At 30.5% G+C, this 27,843-nt stretch overlaps 1 protein-coding gene across 1 annotated transcript; it reads right to left on the bottom strand.

Annotated features, from left to right (window-relative positions):
- Positions 1–900: 900 nt before the first annotated feature.
- LOC132732437 (tyrosine-protein kinase HCK-like) lies at positions 901–24,555 on the bottom strand. Its single transcript, XM_060718853.1, has 15 exons — positions 24,234–24,555; positions 14,653–14,736; positions 13,834–13,898; positions 13,349–13,469; positions 11,767–11,884; positions 11,218–11,322; positions 10,961–11,055; positions 8,365–8,520; positions 7,770–7,916; positions 6,779–7,035; positions 5,983–6,139; positions 5,471–5,602; positions 3,792–4,001; positions 1,349–1,435; positions 901–1,037 (listed from the first exon to the last, which is right to left on the bottom strand). Exons 1-15 carry the CDS (start codon positions 24,520–24,522, stop codon positions 901–903), a joined length of 2,160 nt encoding a protein of 719 aa, XP_060574836.1. The 5' UTR covers positions 24,523–24,555.
- Positions 24,556–27,843: the final 3,288 nt, after the last annotated feature.

Here is a 27,843-nt window from a genome sequence, read left to right as displayed (position 1 = left end):
CTTGTTTCATATATAAGATTTCCAGCTTTATCATTTATAAAAGCCGGAAGAAGGATTTTACTTAACAAATATGACATACGAGCAAATTACTGCTATCTAAACTTAAAGTTTTATCTTAGGTTTCTATTTTAATTGCATGCCTTCAATTGTCTTTTGGGTAGTGTCATCTTTTTATTATTATAATTTTGTTATTTCATTATCACTGCTGATTTCATGAACTTCAACATAAGTACATGTAGCTGGAAAAAGCCCGCGTATTCCCTTTGCCGTTGTCCCTCTCCACCAATCATCATTTATCGGTTCTATGTTTGTTATTATGTCGCCCGGATCAAAAGATATCTGGTCATCAGTCTCTGTAAAGATTTTTACATTTATGATTAATTACCGCAAAATAATAGCATTTGAATACAACACATTATCATATAGCTTTACAAACAGAGAATATATATCCAATTGATTTGCTTGGTTGTAGTACAAATGTACTTCTTTCCCATTTGAACTTTTAAACAGTATCTTAAAATATTTTTCTCATTCATTTTATATTTCTGTCCTAATATTTATTTGTCTTCTGCCGATATATATGTATTGTAATGCTATTAACATATATTTATATATATTGTTTAATACAATAAAGTTAAATACATGTATTTGAGTTGAGTGAAAAGCACACTATACACAAAAAATTTCATTCGTAACAAGTACCTGCAGTGTAACCATACAAGGCAGTTCTATCAAATCCTTGAATAAAATCAACATTTCTGTTGCCTGTACTTTGATCATCATGAAGGTCTGAAGTATTAAATGATCGACATAAAAATGGAATTAAGATTAATTATAGTATTGCATTTTTTGCAATATAGATTTCATTTCAATAAAACGAAATAACAATATAATTGGTCTTCACCTACTTATCACATAATTTGCTGGAAACAGCCCACGTTTTCCACTTGCTGTTGTTCCAATCCACCAACCAGCATCTATTGGATCTATGTTTGTTATGATGTCGCCTGGGTCAAAAGAAATCTCGTTATCAGCCTCTGTACAAACATTTAATATAGCATTATTAAGACATTGAATTAACGAAGGATAAATCGTCTTAAGAAAAATAAAGGAAAACAGGATCAGTTTATTTATTCTGACTAGTTATTAAAACCAAATCCAGAGTGTTACAGTTTGAAATTTTTCAGTTGAGCTACATAAGATATCAAGAGTGTTTAAAGATCATAAAAAACAATCCGTTGTGATTTAACCAAAACATTTCATCCTAATTTTTATTCTTAGCAATTCTTTTGATAACAAGTAGTTGGATTTAAAAATACATTATAAATGAAATTTGTTACAAACATACCTGCTGTGTAATCGTACAAGGCTGTCACATCAAATCCTGGTGTAATGTCAACATTTTTGCTGCTTGCAGTTTGATCAACATGTGCATCTGGAACAATAAATGACCAACAAAACAGATGTACTTGCAATGCTTTTGAACATAAATATTACTTGAAAATAAAGAAATTTACAATACCGATTGGTCAAACTTCAACACAATGTGATTGAAAGATGATGTAACTATAAGACTTATTACGACTTTCTGTATATATATTTCTTTGCATATGTACAATGTTGAAATTACTTCGAATTGCTATCTAAAATCAAGAAAATCTTCTCATAAAATATGTATTGTTTTGCTATTTATAATTGATGTTGAATTTATAAATATCAGTAAAATTCATTAAATTCTAACAATTTGAAGTTTTTAGAAAAGTAGATTTTATAAGAAGTTTGAAAATTAAATGATGAAGAAACAATATGCATAAAAACATGGTAATGTTAAAACTTTATAGGAAACTTCAATTTCATGATAGTTTACTAAGTGTTAATTAACAAATCGCCTTAAAAAGTTAAACATGCCATATGTACCTAAAATTCCATTATGGATGCGTCAATAAGAAATGATTAAGAAATGCAATCTCAATGGGCTTGATTCTTGATTCTTTTGATTCTAATTATTGAAGTACTTAACAACTCTCCATACATTCCGTTAACTTTTTTAAATTGACAAAAAAGCATTGACTAGAATTATCATTTGCTTTTTTTAAAGCATTTTTATCTTAAGTACTGTACCAGTTTTGTATAAACTGGTTATTAAATGTTAGTGTTTACAGAAATTAAAAGATATCTAAATGAACTAAGAGTTCCAGTTTTCTGTTGTAACCAAAAAGAAAACATGACATACCCACATTATTCAGATTGCCATCAACATAGGAAATCTTACTTCAACCCATGTTCATGTTTTGTTTCATAGAGCAATAAGGTAATTCTATACAAAATATTACTTACTTTACCTTTTTACCCTACCTTTCATACGTGTTAAAAAAGGAAAAATTACCAGAAAACCATACAAGGTACAATTTGGTGTACTCTGTTTTAAATCTTAGATAATTCAATATTTCAGTTGAAATTTATCAAATTATTTTTACATTTTAGATTATTCCTCTTTCCGAGCTGTACAAACTAATGACGAAAACTTGTTTTATTTTGAATCAAGATTTTATTTATTACTAGACTTCACATTAACAAGAGTATGTTCCTTTGGATCACCCATTTTTTCGTTAGCTCTTCTATTTTAATCTTTAATGTCCCTCTCTTCAGTTCTTCTTTTTCAATTTTTAATTCCTATCTCAGATGTGCTTATCCGAAATATTGTGAAAAGACCGACATAAAAATGTCTTTAACATTTATTTAAGACTTAATTTTATTTTTTATGTTTGTTTCTATGCATGCAATAATTCTTGATCTGAAGTAAAACTGATTTTATAAGGTGTAACACCTTAACCAGTTGGTACGTATCGCATTTTCTTTATAATGTTATACGAACTCAAATATTTCAATTGATAAATATTTTCACCAAAACAATCATCTGACACACAATTGTGTGGCAACTTCTTTTATTTAATTGTTAAATGTATTTGAGCACATCAACAGACATGCAGTTTACAGCCTCTTGTATTGTTTTGAAATTATCAGTTATAAACGTTTTGTCTTAAACCGAGAAGCAACCTTTTATACTAATAAATTGAAAATTACTCACGGAATTTAAAGGGAGAATGTTGCACAAATAAGATAAATAAGACCAGAGGCATCCGCTGACGGTTATGTTTATGTGAGCAAGTCTATGTTCGTACGTATCTTCCATCCTCAACAAAAAGACTAGTTAAAATACACAATTATTGACTAGTATGCTTTTGATGATCATTATACGAATAGTCTAAGATTAAAAAAGCAAAATGTAAAGTTTAAACAATACTATTGTATGCCTAATCACAGGGATGTTTTTATATAAGAATTCTTGGTAATAAGTAAAAAAGCAACTACTGCATGTTTTCATTCAAGCCTGGTAAAAGAGAAAAATAAAGAAATTGACGTCAGACGATCAATGACTACTCGAACGATGCGCAAACAAAAGTAATTCAAGAATATAATCATCAATATGGCGTAACTTGAAATTATTATAGTGAAGTTGTATTTGCTGATTATCAAATTAGTCTATAAAAGACAAAACCCAACGATTAATTTTTATGAGTACGCTTAAATTAATAATCATAAACTTTGTTAAAAAGTTCGTAAAATTCAAGTAATTAGTATTTTACCTAAATGAAGAAGTTAACGGTTATCCGAATTGGTCATATAACTTATACATGTTATAACAAACTCTTTTTTTGGATACCTACATAGTCCGATTATTTGAAATCTTCTCTCGGCAATGAATTATCGTAAAAAATCACAAAGTTTACCTTTTGAGAACTTTTCTGATTCCAAAGCGTTTTCAAAATCATCAAGATAATTGTAAAGCCAATCAAATGTAGGTCTATGGTCCGGAATTTGATTCCAACATTGAATGATCGTGTTGTAAAATTCAACAGGACATTGGACTTGTCCTTCTGGTATTGGTAGCCGGAAATTCCCACTGAAAAAATCATGCAAAGTCCTTTCCTTTTCCAAACCTGTAAGAGGTGCGATATAACATTATTTGAAATATTTTGAGAATGAGCAATAGAAATCTAAAATGTTACAATGTGTTTTTTTAGAAATGATTATAACATAAGCTTTGAAGCTACTTAAAACAATACTTGTATGCAATTCGCCTTTTTATATTTGTAGATAGATAAGAATAATTATAATTATAACGGCGAGCGGTATTGGGAATTTACTGAAAAGGGCAATGAAAAATAAATAAAACTCCGTGACCTACCAAATGTTTGCCCTAGCTAAGCTCCCACTTTTATACCGTGAGAAACCTCTACTGAGGCAGACACCAATATAGGCAAATAACAATTAATCTAAATGGCTGCTTTTTATCCCGTTTTAAAACATAATTGTCGAGTAACAATTATGTTTTGAAGTGCACCATACAATAAGTATCAGTTTTCAATCTTGGTTTCCAAATGCTAGATGTTGACAGAATCATTTTTGGCTTTACGTTTACGAGAGGGGGGGGGGGGGTATTCACCCCTTCATGCATTTTCTGTGAACACTCAGCTTCTATGACTTTCTTTTCTGTGAGGTTTTAAAACTACCCTCGAGATTTTGCCATGAATATAATGAGAAAACACACCTTAAAATTCGGAACTTTAACAAATACTTACACATAGTTAAAGTTTTGAAAAGGTGAGCCATGAAAAACTTCTATTGAAAATGCATAATTATAGTTCATGATGTCAAACACTTATATGGATCAGAAGGGTCGATGGCCGGATCCGTTCTCTTTTTTTCTATACATAAATGATCCCCAACAGGATATCAAATTAAAAATTTCCCTATTTGAAAATGATACCACTATATACCTAACATACACATCAAGTCGCAATCAAACACCCTTCAAAAAGACTTAAATGCCCTAAAAATGAATAACGATCGGGACAGCATTGGACAGGATGAAATATTCCATACCAATTTACTATTCCTTTATGGAACTATATTAGAGGTGGTTGCATCTACCAAATTTCCTAAATGATCTATAATGGAACGGGTACATAAACACGTCAATCAAAACGGCAAACCAAAACAGTGACTCAGAATCCTTTAAGGCTATATTAATTAATAAAGTTGCTTGTTAGATCACGAATATGAATTTGAAGTTTGACCATTATTCCCAGTGTCAAATGCGAATTAATCAAATAGAAGCTGTCTAGAGAATATCTGCGATATGGGTCAAATCTGACTTTAGACGCACATTCAGTGTTACCCAATTGCTACAATCACATAAAAGGTGCTAACTCGACGTACTGGCTCTCCATAATGTAAACATCACCAATGATATAGTCGCCATTCATGTAAAAAGTTATCTAGCATTATCTGAGAGAATGTATTGAGTATTTGAGGGATGCCCTCAAACGGCAATTAAGATAAATAGGTATATATAATTTTTCTTAACATTTTTACTCTTAACTTCTATAGCTAATTATGGATTAACCTGCATACGGCACTTCACCAAAAGTGAGTGTTTCATAAATCACAACTCCAAACGACCATACGTCAGACTTTGTACACAATACACTTTCATCTGTTATTACTTCCGGTGCTATCCATTGCCATTCCGTGTCGCCTTAATAATATAAATATATCATGAAAAATCAAGCAAATATCAATAGATTACCTTGCTTGCTCTTTAAAAGTGAAATGAGTTTTTTGTCATTTATTTTCAAGAAATGAATAACCTTTTGAAAATAGTGATTAAAAATGTAAAGACTATTCTTAACTTTTCGGGAAATATTACCGTTTTTAATTGAATTCTTACTTACAGTACTTATGATTCAATCTACGTGGAGAGAAAACGTTTATATGCATCATATATTAACTAACAATAACTGTCTTGAAATATCTACCTTAAGGGGAAACATAAATGAATTTATCAGACATCACATATAATTTGAGAATTGGATTCTGATATCATACTACAAAAGAGTTTAAAAAAGAACTCCATACCTTCTTCATGTTTATCATTGACACTCGTTCCCATAAGTTTTATGAGTTTTGGATGCAATATCTTAAGTTTATCATGCTCACAAATTAAGACGTTTTCCGCTTTCAAATTTCCATGGACAATACCTTTTTCTTCCAGAAACGCCATACCTTCAGCAATCTAAAATTGAATCTTAATATGAATCACGACACAAGCTTATATCGATGAGTACAAATGATTTTGTTTGTTGCAAATATCGAACGAGGTTTTTATATTTTAATGTCTTATCAAAGACTCTGACAATAAGATATTGGCTGTCTAAGGGGTTACGAATAACTCCACCATCTCTATGTAATGTGATCAACTTTAATAAAAGTATTTCAAGGTATATAGGATTTTCGGAGTGGACACATTTGTTCTTTAAGTCTTGCATTGACCTTGAACAAACACAGCGACAACATAGGTTTTGCACATCACCTTGTTGGTGTACATTTTTGTGCCAAGATGGAAAATAGGTTGCAATGGTTTTGCCCATAGCTTTGTTCAGGTAGGCATTTGAGCCCAGATTTCATAAAATCCTTTCTGTGACTGACCTGTCGGAAACGGATAGCGGCTTAGTGAATCCAGTTTCCTCATGGACGTTAGCGGCAACTGTAAGCTTCCGTCTTCGCCTCTATAAATCATTTATTATGCAAACACTTGTGGATTGCTATATACACATCTTTATCTTAATTGAGCTACGAGTTTTTACAGATTTTGCCTGCATGCAAAATGGGTTTCATTTTTAGCAAAACAATTTGCATGGTCATTTCGATATACCTCTGCAGCCATGTTTGTCATCCTTTTAAAAGATACTCCTGTTTGATCACATTTCCTCAAATAATTTTGCAGCGTATCTTGAACAGTCTCCAAGAGCACAATCATAAATGGTTTGGGTTTTAGTACAACAGCTATCACTCTGACAAAATGTTGGCTGTGAAGAAATTCGTATAGATGATTAGCTTCAGCCAAAAAATGTCCTACTTCACTTTTGCATTCGGTTACGATAGTAACATCAAAGATGTTGCACAATATTCCTGTAAAAGTTTAACATACATTTTTAAATTCTATACAAACTAAATGTTTGCTTTTACTCTCTAAAATAACCAATGTATGCAACATGAGACGATTTTTGCCAGTAAAAAATGATACTAGCATCACAATGCTCAATCTTATAACAAATAATAAATAAAAATGTTTTTGTAATGTGTACTAACAGGTTATGTGTACACAACAAAAGAGCAAATACAAGTTGAAAATTTATTTAAAATTTACCGTATTTATCGATTTGACATAGAACACGTCAAAAAGCGTTTTTATATTTTTTGTTCGTACTGAATAATCATTCAAAATAATTTAAAGTAAACTATTCCGGAGAATATAAAATGATTAAGCAATGAGTAATGTAACTTTGCTCAATAAGGTTAACTATGCAAAACACAAACAGTAGTTTCAAAGGCTTAAAAATGCAAAGCGAAGTTTAATTACTTCGACACCTGACACTCTCTACGTTGGGTATAAAATAGACCCAGAAAAATCCCGAAAGGGGAAATAAATAAGTAAAATGACTTCACATCAAATTATGTAAATAAATATGAATCAAAATAACAAACTTTTTATTTTCAAATTACTGCTAATCAGTATATACTTAAAAGAAAAGTGTTTGTTATTTTGATACATTTTTTTGCAAAACAATGTTTGCACGGCCTTTGGCAATGTTAAGTTGTTACAATACTATTTGTCTCAAAATCAGAAATAAAGATATACAAACCTTCATAAAGGACTCCAAATTTACCAACTTTTATAGACTTTATAATATCAATAGATTTTTTATGAATTTCTATACTCTTTGGGTAAATAACAGGTTTTTGTCTTAGGGCAGGTATTTTCAGTTTCCATCGCAGTCCATATGCTTCACCTTGACAAAAATAACAATTCAGTAAATTAATATAGTTTGCTTTAACTTAAACGAGCAACCAATTAATACATACAGATGCATACACAAGTAATTCAACAGTTTTATAAAGATAAAAGACAATAATGAAGACTATATTTCTTAATTATAATTTACATTTATCACATTGTTCTTTATTTATACCGACAATTGTTTGCCATTTGGTTTTGAGCATTTTTTGTCCAAAAAAAAGACATCGAGTGTATTTAGTTTTCTTTTAGCAAGGCATAAATATTTATCTCATTCAACATACTCTCATATCAACTATTGATAAACTACCATAATAACAATCTTTTGAAATAGTCAGTTTTCCTAAACTTGCTAATGCAAAAAATGAACGTAATGTTACTTTAAAATTTATAATATTCAATTTAAATAAGGTATCTAGAATAAACACCAAACAATTACATACGTTTGTAATGATCAACAAGCGCAAAAATGTCCTTAAATTGCTTGCCATAGGATATGTATAATCTACCGAGTCGTGATTTGATAGCGTAGTGAACAATTTGCTGTGTTTTGTTAGGTGTAGCCGGAACAATCATCGATAATGCATAAATGTTGTCTCCTTAAATAAACAAAATACAAATGCCAATGATTTCTTGGTATTGTTCGTGCCAATCATGGGATTTGTCATCAAATTTAGCTTTATCATTTGTTTTTAAAGTCACATATTGTCAGTAATATACATGTATTTGAATATCACCAAACAATATACTATATAATTATATCTTTAATCATGACAAAAGCGTTTGCATACATTAACTAATTTATTAAGTTTTTTGTGGACAGCTTTAGTTTTAATTTAATCGTTATTGAAATTTTATTCTGAAAATGACTTAAAGGGACTCCACTGAGGTCTTTTGACATGACGAGACTGGAAATATTTTTTTTGAGATTATTACTCTATTTGATGTAGATCTATACCAATAACTTATGTGCAAAATTTCAGATCATTAGTTTGCTCCGTTTTTCCAGAATAATTATTATAATAGTGAAAAATGACCCAAAATTGAAAAGCGCTTAAACGCTTTTCACTCAAATCGGACTGAAAATAGCACAGACATACGATTTTCAATATAATTCTTGTATATTTCTTAATTATATCTTATTTATATTTCTGTTTTAAGTGCTCATGTTTATCTATGTGAAAAATTAAAATTTTATGTTTTTAGGCTTATATATCTCAGTGGAGTTCCTTTAAGGTATTACCACCCTAACGGGCACTATAAGGAACTGAAAAAATTATATCATAGGTAAGATATTTACCTTGAAGTACACCTGTATGCAAAAATTAAACAAACTTTACTGTACGAAATCGAGTTATGGCCACTTTTATGAACTGAAGCTAGGGTGTATGAGGGTCATTTTTCAGAAATGAGTAACCTTTAAAAAATCTGCAATAACATTCTAATGAAAAACGCTTTCTCATTAATTTTTGGTAAGAAACAAAACGTACTATTCAGCTAACAATCAACATAAACAAAATTATGGTTTCTACTCAAAATTTATAAAATATGTATAAAAATGTTACCCTACCCCACCCATTTTTTAACACGTTTTTAACCATTTTTCTTCTTAGGGATCCTAATTTAAAAAATCCTTAAAATTTACTCAAATGAGTGCCTGTTTTCAAAGTTTCTCTAAATTTTTAAAAAAGTATATTTGGTTGATCTTGTAAAATATTAAATACTTTTACCGTCTAGTTTTGATTTTATTCCACTTTGAAAATATCAGGTACCATATTTATTACTAGATTAAGCATTATTTAGCCAATAAATACCTGTATAAATTAAATAATAAATTAAACACTGTTTTCTATCCAAAATGGATGGAGAGATACATAAATAATGCTAAAAGAAAAAAAAAAGAAAGAAAAAAAAAGTTGACCCATCTGAGGTTTGAACCCATGGCCCTCATTTTCAATGTAGTAAACTGTAGTTCTAGCCTATTTGAATACTCTTCAAAGCGGAGGTAAGGCATCAGGATGGTAATACCTTAAGGTAACATGGTCATGACACCTAAGGTTATACAGGAGACACGTAGAATAACTATGTGACTTCTGTCCCTTTCCTCCGCACTAACACTTAACAAAATTTTGCTGAGCAATCACAATTTATTTAGGCATATTGTGGACTTTCTTTTTATCTCAGTTAAAATACTGTCCAAAAAATCAAATATGAATGCTTATTCTTATACGTTTTGCAACTTGATTTTATATTCTGTATTGGAACAATAATAAAAAAATCCTAAAAGAATAAAAGAAGATGACATGTGGTTAAAGTGTCTGCTTTTCCGCTCAATGGTTCTTGTTTTCTAGTCTTATCGTGGTCACAATTATGTATACTTTAATCAAATGTGGTAAGTTTCAGGTTTTGCAAATCCGGGATTTTCCCAAACTCAGCTGCCATTTCTTAAGTAATTAGGGAATAAACGAAGAATTCAGTCAACAATGGGTATAAAGTTAAGCAATAAATTTAAATTTCACATATTATAAATTGATTATGTGCGCTTCGCTATCACATATTAAATACAAATAAAGGACGGTGTTCTGTGGTTGTTTCTTTTTTATTTAATTAGTTGCACCAGAATCACAATCATCGAGTAAATGTTTGAACGTTATACAAATTGTTTCTTCAGTTTACAGTTGAAATATTTTTACTGTGCTTTTTGTTCCTCAGACAAATTGTCATTCTTCAATTTGTAAACTAGATATGACCTAATAAAATAGATATGACTTAATAAAATAAATTTGTTGCAATTGTCTCATATTAAGTAAGTCTAGCGTTGTCTCAATATTAGCTAGGGTATTAATTTGTCCTCGAAAGTTTGAAATGTTTATTTATGTGTTCATTTAAAAGTTACATGTATTTGTATGAACACTTTATTTTTGTTGTAATTTAAATTAAAAAATCAAATAATATTATTTGACATTAAAGTTTTTAAATTAATTAAATTAAAAAGAACATTTACAGTGACGAATATACTAAATGTTTTCACAAACATACCGTCAGAAGGCCTTACAAGGTATGTTCCTGCTGTAGGTCTGTGAAGGTTAGATAACAAAATTGTCGCTTCATCCCTTCCTATATTATGCCACCAACTGCAAAAAGCCCAATCATCAATGTACTGAATTATCATTATTGATTAAATAGTTGATAATCATTTTACAAAAAAATGATTTTAAGAACTTTCTTTAAGTGAATCAAGTGTAACGTAAACGAATCCGATAACTATGTCAATATTAAAATAATTTTTATCATACTCTTGTGCAATTAGTTCAGGATCATCTTTAGTTACGTATGAAACTGGAACGAAGCCCTTTTCTCTCGTCAACAAATGTTCTGCGTAACACCATTCAGAGTTCTCACTGAAAAGGATACATTTTTTGTCCGACTATTTGATGAAACATTTGTGATTGAAAGGTTTACATCTTTTTAAAAAATGTAAAAATTATTTCTTATTTATAAACAATTTGTATTGTATCAGTTTTATCAAACATTAAGACTTATAATCAATAGCTCGTCAGTTGCTGAGCGGTTGTCGTTGAGTATCGGGTTCTGTCATGTGAAAAAGATATGGTACTCGCTTACGGAACGTCTTGTTTATACTCAGTTCATGCTCCGGCCAGCCAGATTTATTTTACCAGTAAAGCAGAAAAGATGCTAGATGAACCTTACAATGTTGGTGTTACTTAATACTAAAGAAATTGAAAAAAATTCGAATAATTAGTATTTGTATTAACTAGACTATACATGTATTAAAAAATATAGGTAAAAGCTAGTGACATCCTTAGTTTGTTTCCGTGAATTACCTTACGATATCTTCAAGGATTGTTAGCTCATCAAACTTTTTAAAGGTCATCTCTTCGTCAGAAAGTTTTTCAAAATCAAAAATTGCTGTAACATTCTTCATTCCCGACACCGACGAAACTAATTTGCATAGGAAATAAAAGATTAAAATTAAAAATCGACAAGCTTTATATAACAAAGGCGCTAAAGGTCTCATGGCTTTAATTTTGTGTTCAACATTGTTTATACTTGTTTTTATCTATTATCTTTGACGCCACTGGTCTCAAGATAGTAAAATGAAATAAAATCTTAAGTGAGTGGTAAGTACTGTTCTTGTTAGGTTTAATGTGTTAAACTATTATTAAGAAGGAATGTTGACATAAGCGCCAAATTATCGTGTATCTAATTAATTTTACATTATCTACAGCATTATTAACGTAGTAGCCAATAAAGAAAGATGATTTATTTAACATGGTAACGTGTCAAAGAAGCAGTAGATCGGAAAACACTGGTATCCGGTACGCCCGAGGTCGTACATCGTTATTTGTTAATAAGAAGCCCTAATCGTATTTCAGGCTAAAGTTTGAATCGATAAACTTGTCAGCATATGATATAATTCAATTATAGTTTTATTGTCACAACTACTGATATCAAAACCAAAGCAGTTTATGCTTTTCCGACCATGTTTGATGCGATGCCGTGCGTTTAAGATCACAGGTCGCGATATTGTCCAGAACCACCACGTGGTATTAAAAACTTGGATGAAAGAAATCCGTTGGATAATAAAAGAAAGAATTATATCCTGGTGGCGGAAGAGCAAACTGTCTGAGCAAAAATGTTAAAATATGAACATTTTGAAGTGTCATTTCTATTTCTTTCAACTATATAATGTTTTTAAAGAGGGATTTTGAAATATTATTATGACGGTAGTTTTTTCTGGTATATCTAGAGGAGTGATGTTTAAAAATGTCGAAATTTTTTATTTTATCAGTGATGAATTGTCATAATTTAAGAATGAGTTATTCAACTGTATTTTTATACTTTCAATGTAATTTACTTCATCTTACATACTTTACAGTTCTAATGAGAAATATGAAACAAGATATGATGAACCTAATATGAATTTATATAAGACGCAGATTGGCGTCCCATATGAAGTAAGTCTTCGATTAGATGTTGATAAAAGTTTACTCTAAATCTCCTGACATTGATTATGTGAACATGTGCCACGTGGCCTATTGACTAAATATTATTGTCTTTGAACACTGATATAGATTTAATCGTAAATATTCAATATTGTAAATGGTAACTAATTGTCTATATAAGTAAATTTGATTTATAGTTGTAAAAACAAAGAGAATAAAGAAACACAGAAGCGCATCGAACTAAATAATGGAAAGATTGGTGGAGAAAAAAGGGACAGAACATATCATATAATGTAACAAATATTAATTAAAGATAATGATACAACGAATAAGATTTGGGAATAAGTTCGTTTTCTTTAAAATTACTTTTTAATACTACAGTACTAAATAACAGCACTCAATGCATTTATCATGAGTCAGCATGTCGTTTAAGAATAATAGCGTTTTGTGAACAACAAACCAGTGGCGTAATCGTCCTCATGTTCTTTGAATGAAGTGTCCTCGTCATCAAAATCAGTAACACTTAAATCATCACGTAGGCTGTCATTCATATCGATAGCTTCGTATAAAGGCTCCTCTGTCTACAATAAACTCCAAAATATAATAATCGCAAGCCTAAGTACCGGTACCAAAATTGTTTTTTGATTTTTTTATCAACTAAAATTTCTATGCTAGATCTTGAAAGAAAACATAGTCTGTAAGCAAACTCTTGATTTACACTGTTTGTTAGTGGTATTCCTGGGTATAATGTAGGAAATGAAAATACTAATTGTATAAGTGAAATTGCATGTATTTTCTATAAAATATTGTTTCCTGTTTTTACAATATTCTGCACATTAATTATTTAAAGGACGGATGACTGAAATAAATTGCAAAAATGTTAAAAAAGTCGACACGATCTTAATCTTATATCAGATGGAAATCATACAGTGAAGCAAATCGTACCTTTTTCTGCTCTGGTTTCTTTTTCTTAATTTGTCTTATGCGATCAATGAATACCCGGAATTTTCCTTTAAAATAAAAGGAAAAACTGTTACAAATATTGCATTAAAAATAATCAGGTAAACAAGAATTTGCCATTTTAGATTGTTGCATTTTTTAAATAAGATGTTTAAATGATAATTGAAAATTCTTTGGGACATATTTTAGTCAGCTTGCTTATCTCAATAGGAAAAGCATTGGGTTTATAATACAGGCATCTCTCGTTTTATTTCTTTGTTATAAATTAACTTTTACTTTGAGTCATTCATCTCTCAACATTGATTCAAAAATCATGTGGTATAAGAAGTCGGTCACATGCAATAAAATTGGCAATTACTTGTTACTTATTCAGGAAAGCGTAAAGGTGGATCGTAGGCCCAGATTCAACCAAAAATTCATGTAAATATCGGCGTATTAAACGACCAACAAACAGAACACTCATAACATTTTGCAACGTTATCTTATCATTATTTTTTTATTTCTTATTTATCATAAGTCATTAAAACAAGTTTCCGTATCGAACACATTCTCCTAAAAATTGATGAAATGTCATAACTGCTTCTTCTGGAATATACATCAACACAACTAGTGTTTAAAAAAACCCATACAAAACAACACTTCAAACCCATTTATTGAAAGTAACTTGTATGTTGTCTATATAAAAATGTTCTTTACTTTTAGTCTTTTTTATAACGAATCTACATAAATAACTTCAAAATAACCATGGTAATTTCTTTTTTAAATAGCTTTATTTCATTTAATTTCATTCCAAAATTCACTTACCCTTCTTTTTTACGTATAAATCACTCCCGATGTCATAACTTTCTTCTTGTCTATTATCTAAAGTGAGTTCTTTTCTTTTATTCCCTAAAAAAGGAATCAAAATGCATCAAAATACATTTATTAGTAAGAGCCCCGAACCATAATATGTCATTTTAAAGTAAGTTTTCCATAACAAAAAGGCAATGGTTCTTATTACCGTTTGCAACCTTGACCTAACTCATAATTTACAATAAAATAGATAAAGACCTTTTCAAACCATCACAAGGTTTTTCATAGGATCAGTTATTGCTAATGATGGAAGAATCACATTTACAGGAGATTGAAGGTAAACATTATCATTATATAATCATTCAATATTGTGCCAGAACGGGATAAACTTGCAATCATTTTTTATTTTCAGTGCAAATAGAGCTATGTAGGTTTGGTGAGATAACTCTAACACATAGATCTAATCGACATTTGATCAAATATATTTTGTAATAACTCAACACAACAATAAGCACATGCTCACGAGCAGTGCAGAATGTGGTGATATTTTAAATTTGGTAAACTCTTTAATGTGTGTCAAATTACATCAATATTTTGGTTACAAAATGCCCCAAAACGCTTTTGTACTAAACAACAATAAGGCAGTTAGAATTGTCTTTACCACAGGCCACTGACCTTGGAAGATTATTTCCCGCATATCATAATGGTATTTCCGTTTTACATATGCCGGAAATTTCATCTAGCATGGAGGTGCCAGATGAGTCGCGTGCTAAACAATGGCTTCATTATACGCATCTTATCAATGGACATATAAAATTTTGATGTTAGATAAAGTCTTTGAACCGAAATTATTATATATATAAAAGTTATTGTAAAAATAGTTGATTTTTAAATATACGCGATGAATTTATGAAAAATCGAATATAGACTCTATATGGTTCCAAGAAAAGAAAAACTGGTTCAACTATACCCGCCTCTTAAAATTCCATTTTGTTTTGTTCCGCCCATTGTTTTCTCGTTTAGGGCACACGCTTTTTTTACTGGGGGGGGGGGGGGGGCATTTTTCGCCGCTTTTCATGGAATGACACTACTGTGTCACATTGAAGGTTTCATGATAACCGCCGTATGAACACATCTGCGGATGTTTCTAAATTCAAAATTTTACCATTTCATGTTTAAATGTTGAATTCTGCTTAAGCCGATGCTAGGGGGCGTGGACGGTAGTTTGCACTTGACAGTACCGTCCATGAACAGGCTCAATCAAACCGAGCCTTTTTGCAACATTTTCAATTTTGACGTGTTAGGCCTTCTTTAGGGATTCTTATTTTCTCTATTTTATTCACTGGACCTAAGTCCCTGTGATTTTTTCTTGTTTCCCTGTTTGCAGAACACTCTAACTGGACGTCGATATGACCCTCGAAGTGAGTAAGGTAGTGCCATTTTCCAGTGTCAGCAAGGTGTGCCAAAATAAGCGTACTTATTTGCCTTTACAGAGTGAATTTAAAGGCTAAAAATGTATTTCTTCGAAGGGTTATATGGATGATATATGATGAATGTTCCTCGTATAATGAAAAGTGAAACATTTTATTTCAGTCCCGGTGTTGTGGCAGCAGTTTCCTCAAACCCTAGATAAAATGTAATATCAACTATTCAAGAAATTGTCAATATATTTGAAACCACTGTGAAAAATAAATTATAAATGTTTGTGCAATTCAACGTTTTACTAAGTTTCTGATAAATCTGTATTAAGATAATACTGGTGCCGAAAGATAACATTAGTTTTGTTTAAAAATCAAGTAATCCATGGAGCAAGACCCATTTAAATCCAGGAGACATGATTCGAGAAAACTGTAAGGACTTTCAAATGCCTAACATTACACTAAAAAGATATGTTCCCAAACTTAACTCTATAAAGATTGATGGTCCCAAGCAACTTACAACTAACATTGCCTGAGTCCACGATTTGAGCAAATAGTGAATATATAAAATTTGACGAACAAATAAAAAATATCTCAATTCAACTAAAAATGCTACCCCTTGGACATTGCAAAAGCTCTGTGACTATCTGTCATCATTTGAACTGAGAGTTCCGCTTGAAAAGGGCACTTGTCAAACCCTCGAACAATTATATTGTTTCAGTTAAAAATTGTGGTAAATGTTAAGCACTATATACTTGTTTTGTTGTTGTTGTTTATTTTTTAAATTAATATTTCACTATTTTAGCAAACCTTTTTCACGATCATACTTTGGATTTCGTCATGATATAAAGAAATCAAATCGTTCAGTACCACATCATTGTTGTGTTTGTGTTATTTTTAGTGTAACCTATTTGGCATTATCTAGTTGGGTTGTTCCAATATTCCTACTTGATTAATTGTTGAATCACCCTAGGGTTATGTTGCCTGCTTTTTAACTTTGTCTTCTAAAAGTCTTATCTGCGATATGCAGCCTAATAACCTCTGATCTTTCTGAATTCCATTTTGATTAGTTCCGCCTATTGTTTTCTTGTTTATGACATACGCTTACTATAACTTGGGGACCATACGCCGTTTGTCAATAAATAACAAAGAAGTGTCACTTTGAAGGTTCCATGCGAAAGTAACATCATGTTGGTTTTTTTAAATCTACTCTAGGGCGTTTTATTATGTTCGTGTGCAAAAGCCATTGGTGTTAAATAATAGAGACATTTTGTGTAGCAAACATTTCGAAAATGGACAAAAACTTTATAAAACAACATTATTTACCATTTTAAGATTTTATAACAAGTATTGTCGAGTAAATTCTCTTTTTAGCACGACTTATTTTATTTTTTTGATAAAAGAGGTATTGTAACAGTTATGTCGGTGTCGCCATTGCCGTAGATGTTCCCATCCGCAAACTTGTACCTTGATGATATTTTTTTAAGTTCTTGGTGGATTGTATTTATACTTGCCCACACCAACCCTTTGGACTATACCTTTTAGTAGTCTAGACATACATTGACCTTCATTTATAAATGACCTTGATCTTCAAGGTAAAATATTAAAATTTTGCTATTAGTGGCTGTAACTTTGTTATATTTGAATAAATTGTCTTCAAACTTGAGCATATTTTTTAAGAATAGACCTTAAAGTAAACAAGACAGACCTTGGCATTCTTTCATAAAATTAATGACAAAAGTCTAAATTGTGCTTGTTTTTTTTGCTATTAGTGGCTATAACTTTGTTATTGATGAATGGACTGGCTTCAAACTTAAGCATAATAATCTATCAGGATAACCCTTTACATCAAGTAGTCAGATCTTGACCTTCTCTCATAATTGACCTTGACGTTGAAGGTAAAATTTTTTTTTTTATTTTTTTTTCCTGTAACTGGCTTAAACTTGTTATTATTGAATATATTGACTTCATATTAAAACAGAACATTCTTAAGATACGATCTTCATGTATATCAGTTAAATTTTTGAATGTTCACTGAGTTTTGCTACAATTGACTGTAACTTGGTTATTAATAACAAATGGATTATCTTCATATTTTGACAAAACAACATTTTGGACAAGACCTTCTAAAAAGGCTGACATGACCTTGGTCTTTAGCTTTAAATTACATTGACCGTTTGGGTCAAATTATTGAATTTTGGTTCAATTGTCATAATTTTGTTATTTAAGTACTAATTTGATTTAAACTTGGACAAAACAAGACTTGTTACTGGACAAACATATTCAATAATTTAGATGTGACCTTGACATTTAACCGACATTGACTGCTAAGGTAAAATTAATAAAATTTTCTTGTTTTCATTTACTGGCTAATTAACTTCATAGTAAAACACAACATTTTTTAGGTCAGGACCTTCATAGATGTCAAACTCAAATTGACCTTGACTCATGTCTGACCTTGACATTGAATGTCAAATTATTTAACCTTTACTGACATTTGCTATTATTGGCTGTTACTTTGTAGTTAATAAATCATTTGTTTTCATACGTTGACAAAACAACTTTTTTATTTTTTAAAGGTTGAATTGACCTTGACCTTCAGGAATCAATCACCTTGACCAGCAAGGTCAAAGCTTGAATGTTGGTTAAATTGTCATATTTTTGTTATTTATATATGGATTTGATTCATATGTGGACAAAATAACACGTGTGACCGAACAGACCTGTGTAATAATTTAGATATGACCTTTAAATGATCTTGACCGTCAAATAATTTGTTCCCTTTCAAAGAACAAAAAATGAAATGGATTCAAAAAATTATCAGAGTATATTTGGAGGACTTTGGCATTTTGTAATAATTGAATTATTAGGACATTTTTGTAGATATTATTAAGAAAACGTGATATCATTTAAACAGAATACATTCTCTTTTGCAGTTTTTCCGATAAACTACATGTATGCTAATACTTTGGTTCCTTACGATGCGTTTTCATGATCGACTGATATCTGTTCTAAATAATTACAGTTTTCTATGTGCAATTAGATGATATAAAAACATAATAGATGAATACATAGGAAAAATACTTATTCATCATATCACTTAACCACACCATGGCATTGTTTAAGTGTTAATATTCAAATTTTTTCTTGTATGTAATAAGAGAAATAATCCACAGTTAAAGAATAAATAGGTTTATTGTTGATTTGTCATCTGTCTGAATTACTACATTCTTTAATACTTTAAGATACAAGAAATAAGAATCCAAAGAAAGTAAATAAAAAAAGCAAAAATTAAAAAAAATACTACATACTAGGTTGGATTGAGCCTGTTCATGGACAGTATTCTAAAGTACAAACTGACGGCCTCGCCCTTAGCAGCGGCTTAAGTAGAATTTAACGTTTAAACACGAAACGGTAAAATTTTGAATTTAGAAACATCCGTTGATGTCATGGATAATGGCAGATATTAGTTACAGCAACAACATTTTACTATAAATAGCAAAACATAATACACGAAAAGTTTAAACTATCCTTTTCGCATATATCTACAACATTTCTTACTATTTCTTACTGTGCGCATGATAACTGGTCCGATATACTACCTGTATGCTAATACTTTGGTTCCTTACGATGCGTTTTCATGATCGGCTGATATCTGTTCTCTACGTATTTACAATTAGTTACTGGTATGGTTGAAAGCAGTTCTATTACGTGAACAGTTTACAACATCATACATAAATTATGCGTATGGTCATAGCATTCAAAAATAGAAATAAGGAAGGACAGTTCTATATACTAATACAACTAAATTTAGAAGACTATCTTATTCGAGATGTGTGTTTTTTCAGTAATATGTTATGGTGTGTGCGAAAAATAGCTTAATTAGATCTAGACACAGCTTCATACTGGACAGTGTAGAATGTATGTGACATGACCAATCTAACGAATGATCCGCTAGACACACATGGCAATGCACATAGGCCTCCTGTATGTTTTCCTTGATTATGGAAGATTTTATCTGAGTATAGTCTTAAGCCCATATATATGTGAAAAATGTTGCATGATATTTAGCAAGGAAGGACATTCCACCAATCAGCAAGACATTGAGAGAGAAAACCATATACATGATTAGGATATCATAACGATTTTATGAGTAAGATTTATAAAAACAGAAACTTCAACACGATATTTTACATTTATTTCAATATTCAGCAAGTGTAAATAGTGTGTGAAATAACATACATGTATATAGACCTTAAATTACAATACTTACGAAAAACAATCGGAAATTAGCATCACGAAATTTAACATTCGAGCTACAAACTATCCAAAATGGATATCCATTGTACACATAATCTCTCTTATAGTCTTGTTCAATATTGTTTGAGATGTTTGTTTGAAATAAAATGTCAAAACTGTCAAATTCTTTCTTTTGATAAACTAAGAAGCATGCCCTTGGTTTGTCCTAAAACTAACAAAGACAATATCAGTCGTTCTTCCACCGGGTGACGCATTCTAAAAGATTGCACTCCGATTGACGTTTCCTGTTCCTAAAGTGCCTTGAAATTCATTTCTTATTTTTCCTTTGCCTGGTGATCGTAATCAGGTTCTTGGATTCTGAAATACTTAACCTTTTTCCCTTATTTAGACGTTTTTTGACGGCTTTTTGTCCCCCCAGTTTTGAGGCCTCAAACAGTAGAAAAATGCACTATTTAGGTCCCAAACACTGTTTTTCGTTTGAGAAATGTTGTTAAAAAAAGTGACCACTTTTTCTGCGCTGACCCCTTCTAAATGTTACATCAGGGGATGTGCCCCCTTCTGTTTTTGGAGTTTGAAGGGGGCGGGGCGGTAGTCCCCTTCATCGCCAAGAAAATTTTGGACATGTGACATGCTAGGATGGCCTCAGGTCGATGTAAGGGTAACTAGTAACCGACGCTGAAAAGCCTTTTACTCTATCTCAATTCATTGAGATGTTGCAGCACTTTGAAATCAGTTTTGATGAAAAAAAACAAACAATGCAAAATAGTGATTTTTGGCAATTTTGAGATGAACAATGGTAGTAAAATATAGATTGTCAAATCAAATTTCTGTTTTGCACTTCATGAAACTGCATAGAATTCGAAATAAAATTTTCAGAAATAAAATAGAAAGTAGAAAAATCTACAGAGTACAAAAATATCACGAAACTCAGAGATCAAAGGGAAGGTAATTCTTGAAATAAAGGTGACGGGATTATGTGAGAAATTCAAAGTGTAAGCCCAACTCCTCCCCAAACCTCCAAAAAACAGATAATTTATGGTATATAGTTTCAAGTAGCTATTAGCGCTGTCAACACTATCGGGTCATTTGAAGCGTACAGTAATCTTATTATATCAAAACTCGTCATACACATAAATATATTGTCAACAGTACGTAAATATATATCGTAGCACAAAACATATTTATTTGCTGTGTAGCTCAATAATGAGCATTTACATAAGCTGTAAGTAGAAATTATCAAGTAACATTCACGGTATTGGCTTTAATTTTATGACTTTGTCACGGACACAGAATCAGTTACTGCCAATTTCCTTTCAATAACGTTTTGACCATTGTACCTGAATTTCTATGATTTCGAAGAAATACATGTAGGTCAAAGTCCCACATACTCCACACAAAATTCACAGTTTTTATAAATATACTCACTCTGACATGTGTTTACAGTCTAAAATCCGCCATTATTCCGTATCGCACCATTTCACCTTGCTTGAAAAAAGTATCGTACCGATATATGTTCAAGCCTCTATATGTTGTAAACTACACCCAAAAGATGCAAAGCTTTATACCCTTTAAGGTATGACCAAGCTAATGGGCACTTTTAGGAACTACAAAATTTACATCAAATGTTCGTTATATACCTTTAGGAGACATTTCTGTCTATTTTTAACAAAATGTACCGTAAGGACACTTCTCTGAACTATATCTTGGTATTAAGATGGACTCTTTATAAGAATTAAGGAGCCTTTAAATAATATATGATATCATCCTAATGAAAATGTTTTCCTATTGACTACTGATAAGAAACAAATAATAACATCCAGCTTACAAACCATACAAGCAAACTGATTGTTTCTACTAAAATTGTTTAGAATTTGTTCAAAAATCTTAGTCTACCAACTTTAACACTAGTTTGACACTTTTCCTGCTTTAGAAGCCGTATTTAAATACCCTAAAATTCTCTTCAAAGATTGCCTAAATATTTTCAAAGGTGCATTGTTATATCTTGATAAGTATTAAATACTTTTACCATTCTGGTTTGATATAATCAGAGGTGCATTGTTATATCTTGATAAGTATTAAATACTTTTACCATGCTGGTTTGATAGTTTGAGACAAAATTTTATTTATCATATTTAGCATTATTTAGCCAGTAATTAAGAGGGTTTCTACCTGAAATCCATATCGATATTTTCGTCAAAACTCGGTATGTGTATTAACGACTGACAGATATACACATTTTGTATTTAAAGATATTAGATTTATTGATTGATTTAATCTCTTCTTTGCGGCTTTATTTATTTATTCCCTAACAACTGAAATATTTTTGCTATCGGTTCAAGGACGGTGTGAAATCAGCTTTCATTTCTCTAGTTCTTTTTTTATTATTTTTTTTTAAGATAATGCAAACGTTCACTCTTTTCTCCATATGCTTGATAACAACTAATCACTGATAAATAATACCTTTTTATAATATTACTTTTCAGGTGATTTTAAAAAATATCTTCTACGTCTTATTGAATTACACATTAATATTAATCAAAATATTAAAATTATGTAAGAATGAAAATTTCATTAGCTTTATAATACTTCTTAACATATTGCTAAATTAATATTTAACTGATAAAAATCTTTGGATCAGCCAAGTGCCATTACTGAAGTGCAGTTATATAACTTTGTACAAGAAATCAAAATATATTAAAATGATTAGCAATAGGTTCTATCAGCTTATAAATAATTGAGTATAATAATTATGGTCATCCATCACCACTTATTTGTTTTGACTGCTGTGCAATATTGAATTACTGTTGACTCCTCAGCTAATTTGCATAAATTCATAATGCACTGGGTGACTTACACAATTCAGTATGTTTATTTTTGTCAATATAATCTGATTTTTCCTTATCATTTTTAGTTTTGCGATGAAAATAATTATGTAATTCGAGTATTCAAAGCAATGTCAACCTAGTTTTGGACATTATTTTAGTACATCTACTTACCACTCTTAATGTTAATCTATCGGTTATTATCAATGAGTATAACCTTTTTTGCTAAAAATTTCCAATATAAAGAAATCCTTTTAAAAATCAAAACATAGAACTTGAAAAGTTTCTATAAATGTTTTGAATGGAATTTCTTGTGCCTGTATTTTATTGATAATATAGTGTACGCTAAAGTGAGTTAAAGAAGTATCTACGGAGTAATGAATAAGTGTGTTAAATGAGTGTTTATGGAGTAATGAATAAGTGAGTAAAATGAGTATCTTTCAGGTAATGAATATGTGAGTTAAATGAGTGTCTATGGAGTAATGAATAAGTGAGATTAAATGAGTGTCTAAGGAGTAATGAATAAGTAAATTAAAAGAGTGTCTATGGTGTAATGAATAAGTTAGATTAAATGAGTGCCTATGGTGTAATGAATAAGTGAGTTAAATGAGTGTCTATGGAGTAATGAACAAGTGAGTTAAATGAGTATCAAGGGAGTAATGAATAAGTGAGTTAAATGAGTATCTATGGAGTAATAAATAAATGAGTTAAAATTAGTATCTATGGAGTAATGCATAAGTGAGTTTAATGAGTATCTATGGAGAAATGAATAAGTGAGTTTAATGAGTATCTATGGAGTAATGCATAAGTGAGTTTAATGAGTATCTATGGAGTAATGAATAAGTGAGTTTAATGAGTATCTATGGAGTAATGAATAAATGAGTTAAAATGTGTATCTATGGAGTAATGAATAAGTGAGTTCAAATATGTATCTATGGAGTAATGCATAAGTGAGTTTAATGAGTATCTATGGAGTAATGAATAAGTGAGTTTAATGAGTATCTATATACTACTGGCTAAGTGAGTTCCAAAGAATATCTGCGGAGTAAAGTGTTAAATAAAACACTTGTAAATATTTTAGTTAAAAAAATACCTGCAAAAAGTCCCACTTCCTCCTTCTGTTTCCTACTTTTTCTCACGAAAGGAACATCCTGATCAATGTTCTTTATTTCTGTAATCATTACTTCACCATTTTCGTCAATTATCTGATACATGTCTTCGTCTGCAAAAATTATGTTTTCCTTCAAATCAACTTTAATTGCAGTGTCCAACATTTTAAGCCTTTTTAGTTTGCCACCTATATCTAAAAACCAGAGTTCATTTACTTTCTTCAGTCTCCAGTTTGCATTGCCGCTTATGTCTGTCTCGATTTGTTCAGCCATAACTTCTGAAAAATAATATATGAAGAATATCGATATTATTTTAGAAAAAGCATTTTTCCGCAAATAAAGGAAACATATTTGTTAGAACTAAAATACATATTCCAAACTAATCACTGCCTTAAGAAACATCGATATTTCACATCATCGTGTTTGTAAAAAATATTCTAATGCAAGAATTATTACATACAAAAAAAACCCAACTAATGTGCGTATTAAGGATAAAAGTTAATATTACTTGCAATGTTATATATATCTGAAATCCTGAATATATTTTACGAAATACACTTTAAGTACCCCTTCACATTTAACTATTTGAGATAAGAAAATAGGTTAAATAAACATGAATGGATCAAGTCACATAATGATATTTTTCATAAAAAATTATTCAGTTTGAAATTACTTCTGAATTTCAGTTTATTTCTCACATAGTATATTTATTCTTTCAAGAAACGAAACAAATTTTTACTCTTTTTAATAATTTGAAGTTTTTGATATACAATTATTGATTAGTGTGCCATTGAATGTGATGCCATATTTACCGGCAGATGACATATCGACCTTGGCGACAGCCGAGGTCAATATAACTTTCTGCCGGTGAATATCACATCATATTCAATGATTCAGTGGTCAATAATTGTTTTATTATATAAAAAGGCTAGAGATTAAAAAGAAATACAAAATGTACAACCTTACACATGTACAACATTTGCCTGATTCGTTGAAGCGCGGGAAAAAAGATGCACGTGTCAAACGTGCAACGACTAGGAAACGCTGCACGTACATTTATACTCATCATCCCGGTGTAGCTTTTAAGTATAATAGTAAAGTAATTTTATTTTAATCGGTAAATATGCCATAATGAACAAAACACAACAATTATCTTTTTAAATACGCACGTGTAATTAACCGTCTACGATGTAGAGTCTCAATCTATTTTTAGACTGGGAAAATCCAATTTAGCCAGTGAATATACTACTATACCACTGAATATGATTTTGTAAAATGTTCTGTTGACTACTGTATGGACCAATGACATTGCACTTATATTAAGATCATATTATAAACATTTTTATGGGTTTGTCTTCACCAAAACAAGCAATACAAAACAATATAATACAATAATAGTTTATTCAACATTAAAAATCCCGCAACTCATTTTTTATGGTTTTATGTCATAAATATAATGCTCAAATGAAAATTTATTAATATTGTAAGTTCCAAGAAGCATTATTTGTAAAGATATTATCGAATTTACACTTTCATGTTAATAAAGAGAGGTAATTAGGTATTTATTTTCCATAAAGTCTAAGTCATTTTTTTCAGTAAGAAATGAATGCATATATTTTAACAATTACATATAATGTGGACAAATATTTTGTAAATATTTTTCATATTATTTGATGTTTGAGAGAAAATTGTTTTAGACGCATAATTATATACATAAGTATACAAAATTTCACCTAAGTTTGGTAACAACCTTAATTACAACATACAGGATCTTTAAACATTTTACAATGTTTTTAGCATACAACGTATATATATTATACAAAGAGAACATGGTTTACAGAAGAGTAAATGATTGTCAATAATGATTAATACTTAATTGATTATAATTAACTTTTAAGAAATATTTATCATTTAAATATGAATTGAATAAGCTAAAAAAAGGTTTCATTGGAGTCCACTGACTTCAAACCACTTGCCCCTCACCGCTGTAGGATCGAATCCCGACAGGGACTCTGGATTCTTTCATGTGAGGAAGCTAGCCAGGTAGCTTACGGAACGTTGGTGGTTTTTACTCAGGTGCCCGTTCGTGTCTAAAAGAGTGCACGGAAGGGCACCCGAGGTCTTTCCCCACTAGTAAAGCTAGTAATAATCTAGTAATACATCAACAAAACCCGGAAAAAAAATCGTGTTTATGAAAACGCTGTAATAACGTCGCGACTTAAATTCGCATAGAATATAAATTTAGCTTCATTATAAATAGTTTTTTTCGAACGAGTTCATAACAGAACCCCAAATGTTTGATATTCGGGCAGTGACAGGGGTAAGGCTTGAAATATTTTTCCTTAAATCACGATAAAATAGGACAAACTAGAAGATAATGGTATTCCGATTCGATTTAATTCATATTAAATGTCTTCCCTTTAAGTATTGTTGGATCTTCCGGTTTCAATATTTAAGCTATGTAACGAACTTCTAGATCTAGTTAATGCTATTCGATGTTTATTTTCGTAGATGATTTTAAGGTATTTCTCAAGCTCGAATTCATATTAATATATCGCATATGAATGAATTTCGATTTCCCCTTACCATGTTTGCAGGTATGACTCATACAATATTTTCTTAATTATATCAAAAGGGATGTCGATTTCAAATTGTTGGTCCCAAATATAGCTAAAACTATGGCTATCTAGTATAGTCTTGATTTGGTACGCCTTATTATTTCGTGCGTAATGTCTATTAAATCAGTGTCATGTTTAAGCATTAGTTATCAGAGAATTTGACTTTTGCGATAATATTGAAAATAACCAGAAATGAAAAATAAATGTAAATGCCATAATATTCCGGTCATAAAAATTCTTGAGACAAATTTTTAAACAACATTATGTTAATTGAACAATTTTTTCAACAATCCCTATATCAGATCTTAAAAAAAAGAGCGGCATATCAAAGTTTAGACACAAATATGATTTATTCTAACACTCACGTGATTTTGTCACTATAGACAAAGAAGGAAAAAACTGGTGTTAAACTGACAATAAACACCGGTTAGGGACTACTTGTATATGCGATGTTATGTTTTCACCCTCGATTGTATAGTTTACAAAGCATTTTAAAGCAACAATAAAAAGCATTTTTATTTATATTTTCAGTTCTTATAATGTTTTCTTTTCATACAATACCGAAATAATATCTCACATACACTACATAACATATTAGATCCATATCATTTAATAAATACTTTGACAAAACGGCGCCAATCCGTTAGCAGCGTAAATGACGTCATCCAAAGTAAACAACTCATTCATAAACAAGCTGACCTTATTTCATACATACAAGAATGATAAATATGGCACTGATGTAAACACGATACGACGTAAGTTTTTATTGTTGAAAACTTGATAAAATAACGTTTTTTTTCTTATTATTTCTTTTGTTTGATAATTTCTATATCTTCGCAACAGTAGGGTGCGAAAATCGAACAGCGTTATACGAAAATCACAGGCAAAAGTATCGGACCTGGGAAGAAAAAATATGACCAGATTGATAAAAAAAACCTGTGTTCATCTTAAAAGTGTCAAAAAAAACAACAAAAAA

This window comes from Ruditapes philippinarum, unplaced genomic scaffold (genome assembly GCF_026571515.1).
Source record: "Ruditapes philippinarum isolate M1 unplaced genomic scaffold, ASM2657151v2 ctg2361_1_1_1_1, whole genome shotgun sequence".
NCBI classification, from domain to species: domain Eukaryota; kingdom Metazoa; phylum Mollusca; class Bivalvia; order Venerida; family Veneridae; genus Ruditapes; species Ruditapes philippinarum.
Note: the sequence above shows the minus strand (reverse complement) of the source record. Positions and strands in the feature narration are given on the sequence as shown.

Excerpts from the sequence above, each read along its gene's own strand:
- LOC132732437 (XM_060718853.1), bottom strand. The coding sequence starts at position 24,522 with ATGGCTGAACAAATCGAGACAGACATAAGCGGCAATGCAAACTGGAGA. Across the intron at positions 11,056-11,217 it reads CCTGAACTAATTGCACAAGA|TTGGTGGCATAATATAGGAA; the intron begins GTATGATAAAAA and ends GGCTTTTTGCAG. Across the intron at positions 1,038-1,348 it reads CTTGTACGATTACACAGCAG|AGGCTGATAACGAGATTTCT; the intron begins GTATGTTTGTAA and ends ATGTTTGTACAG.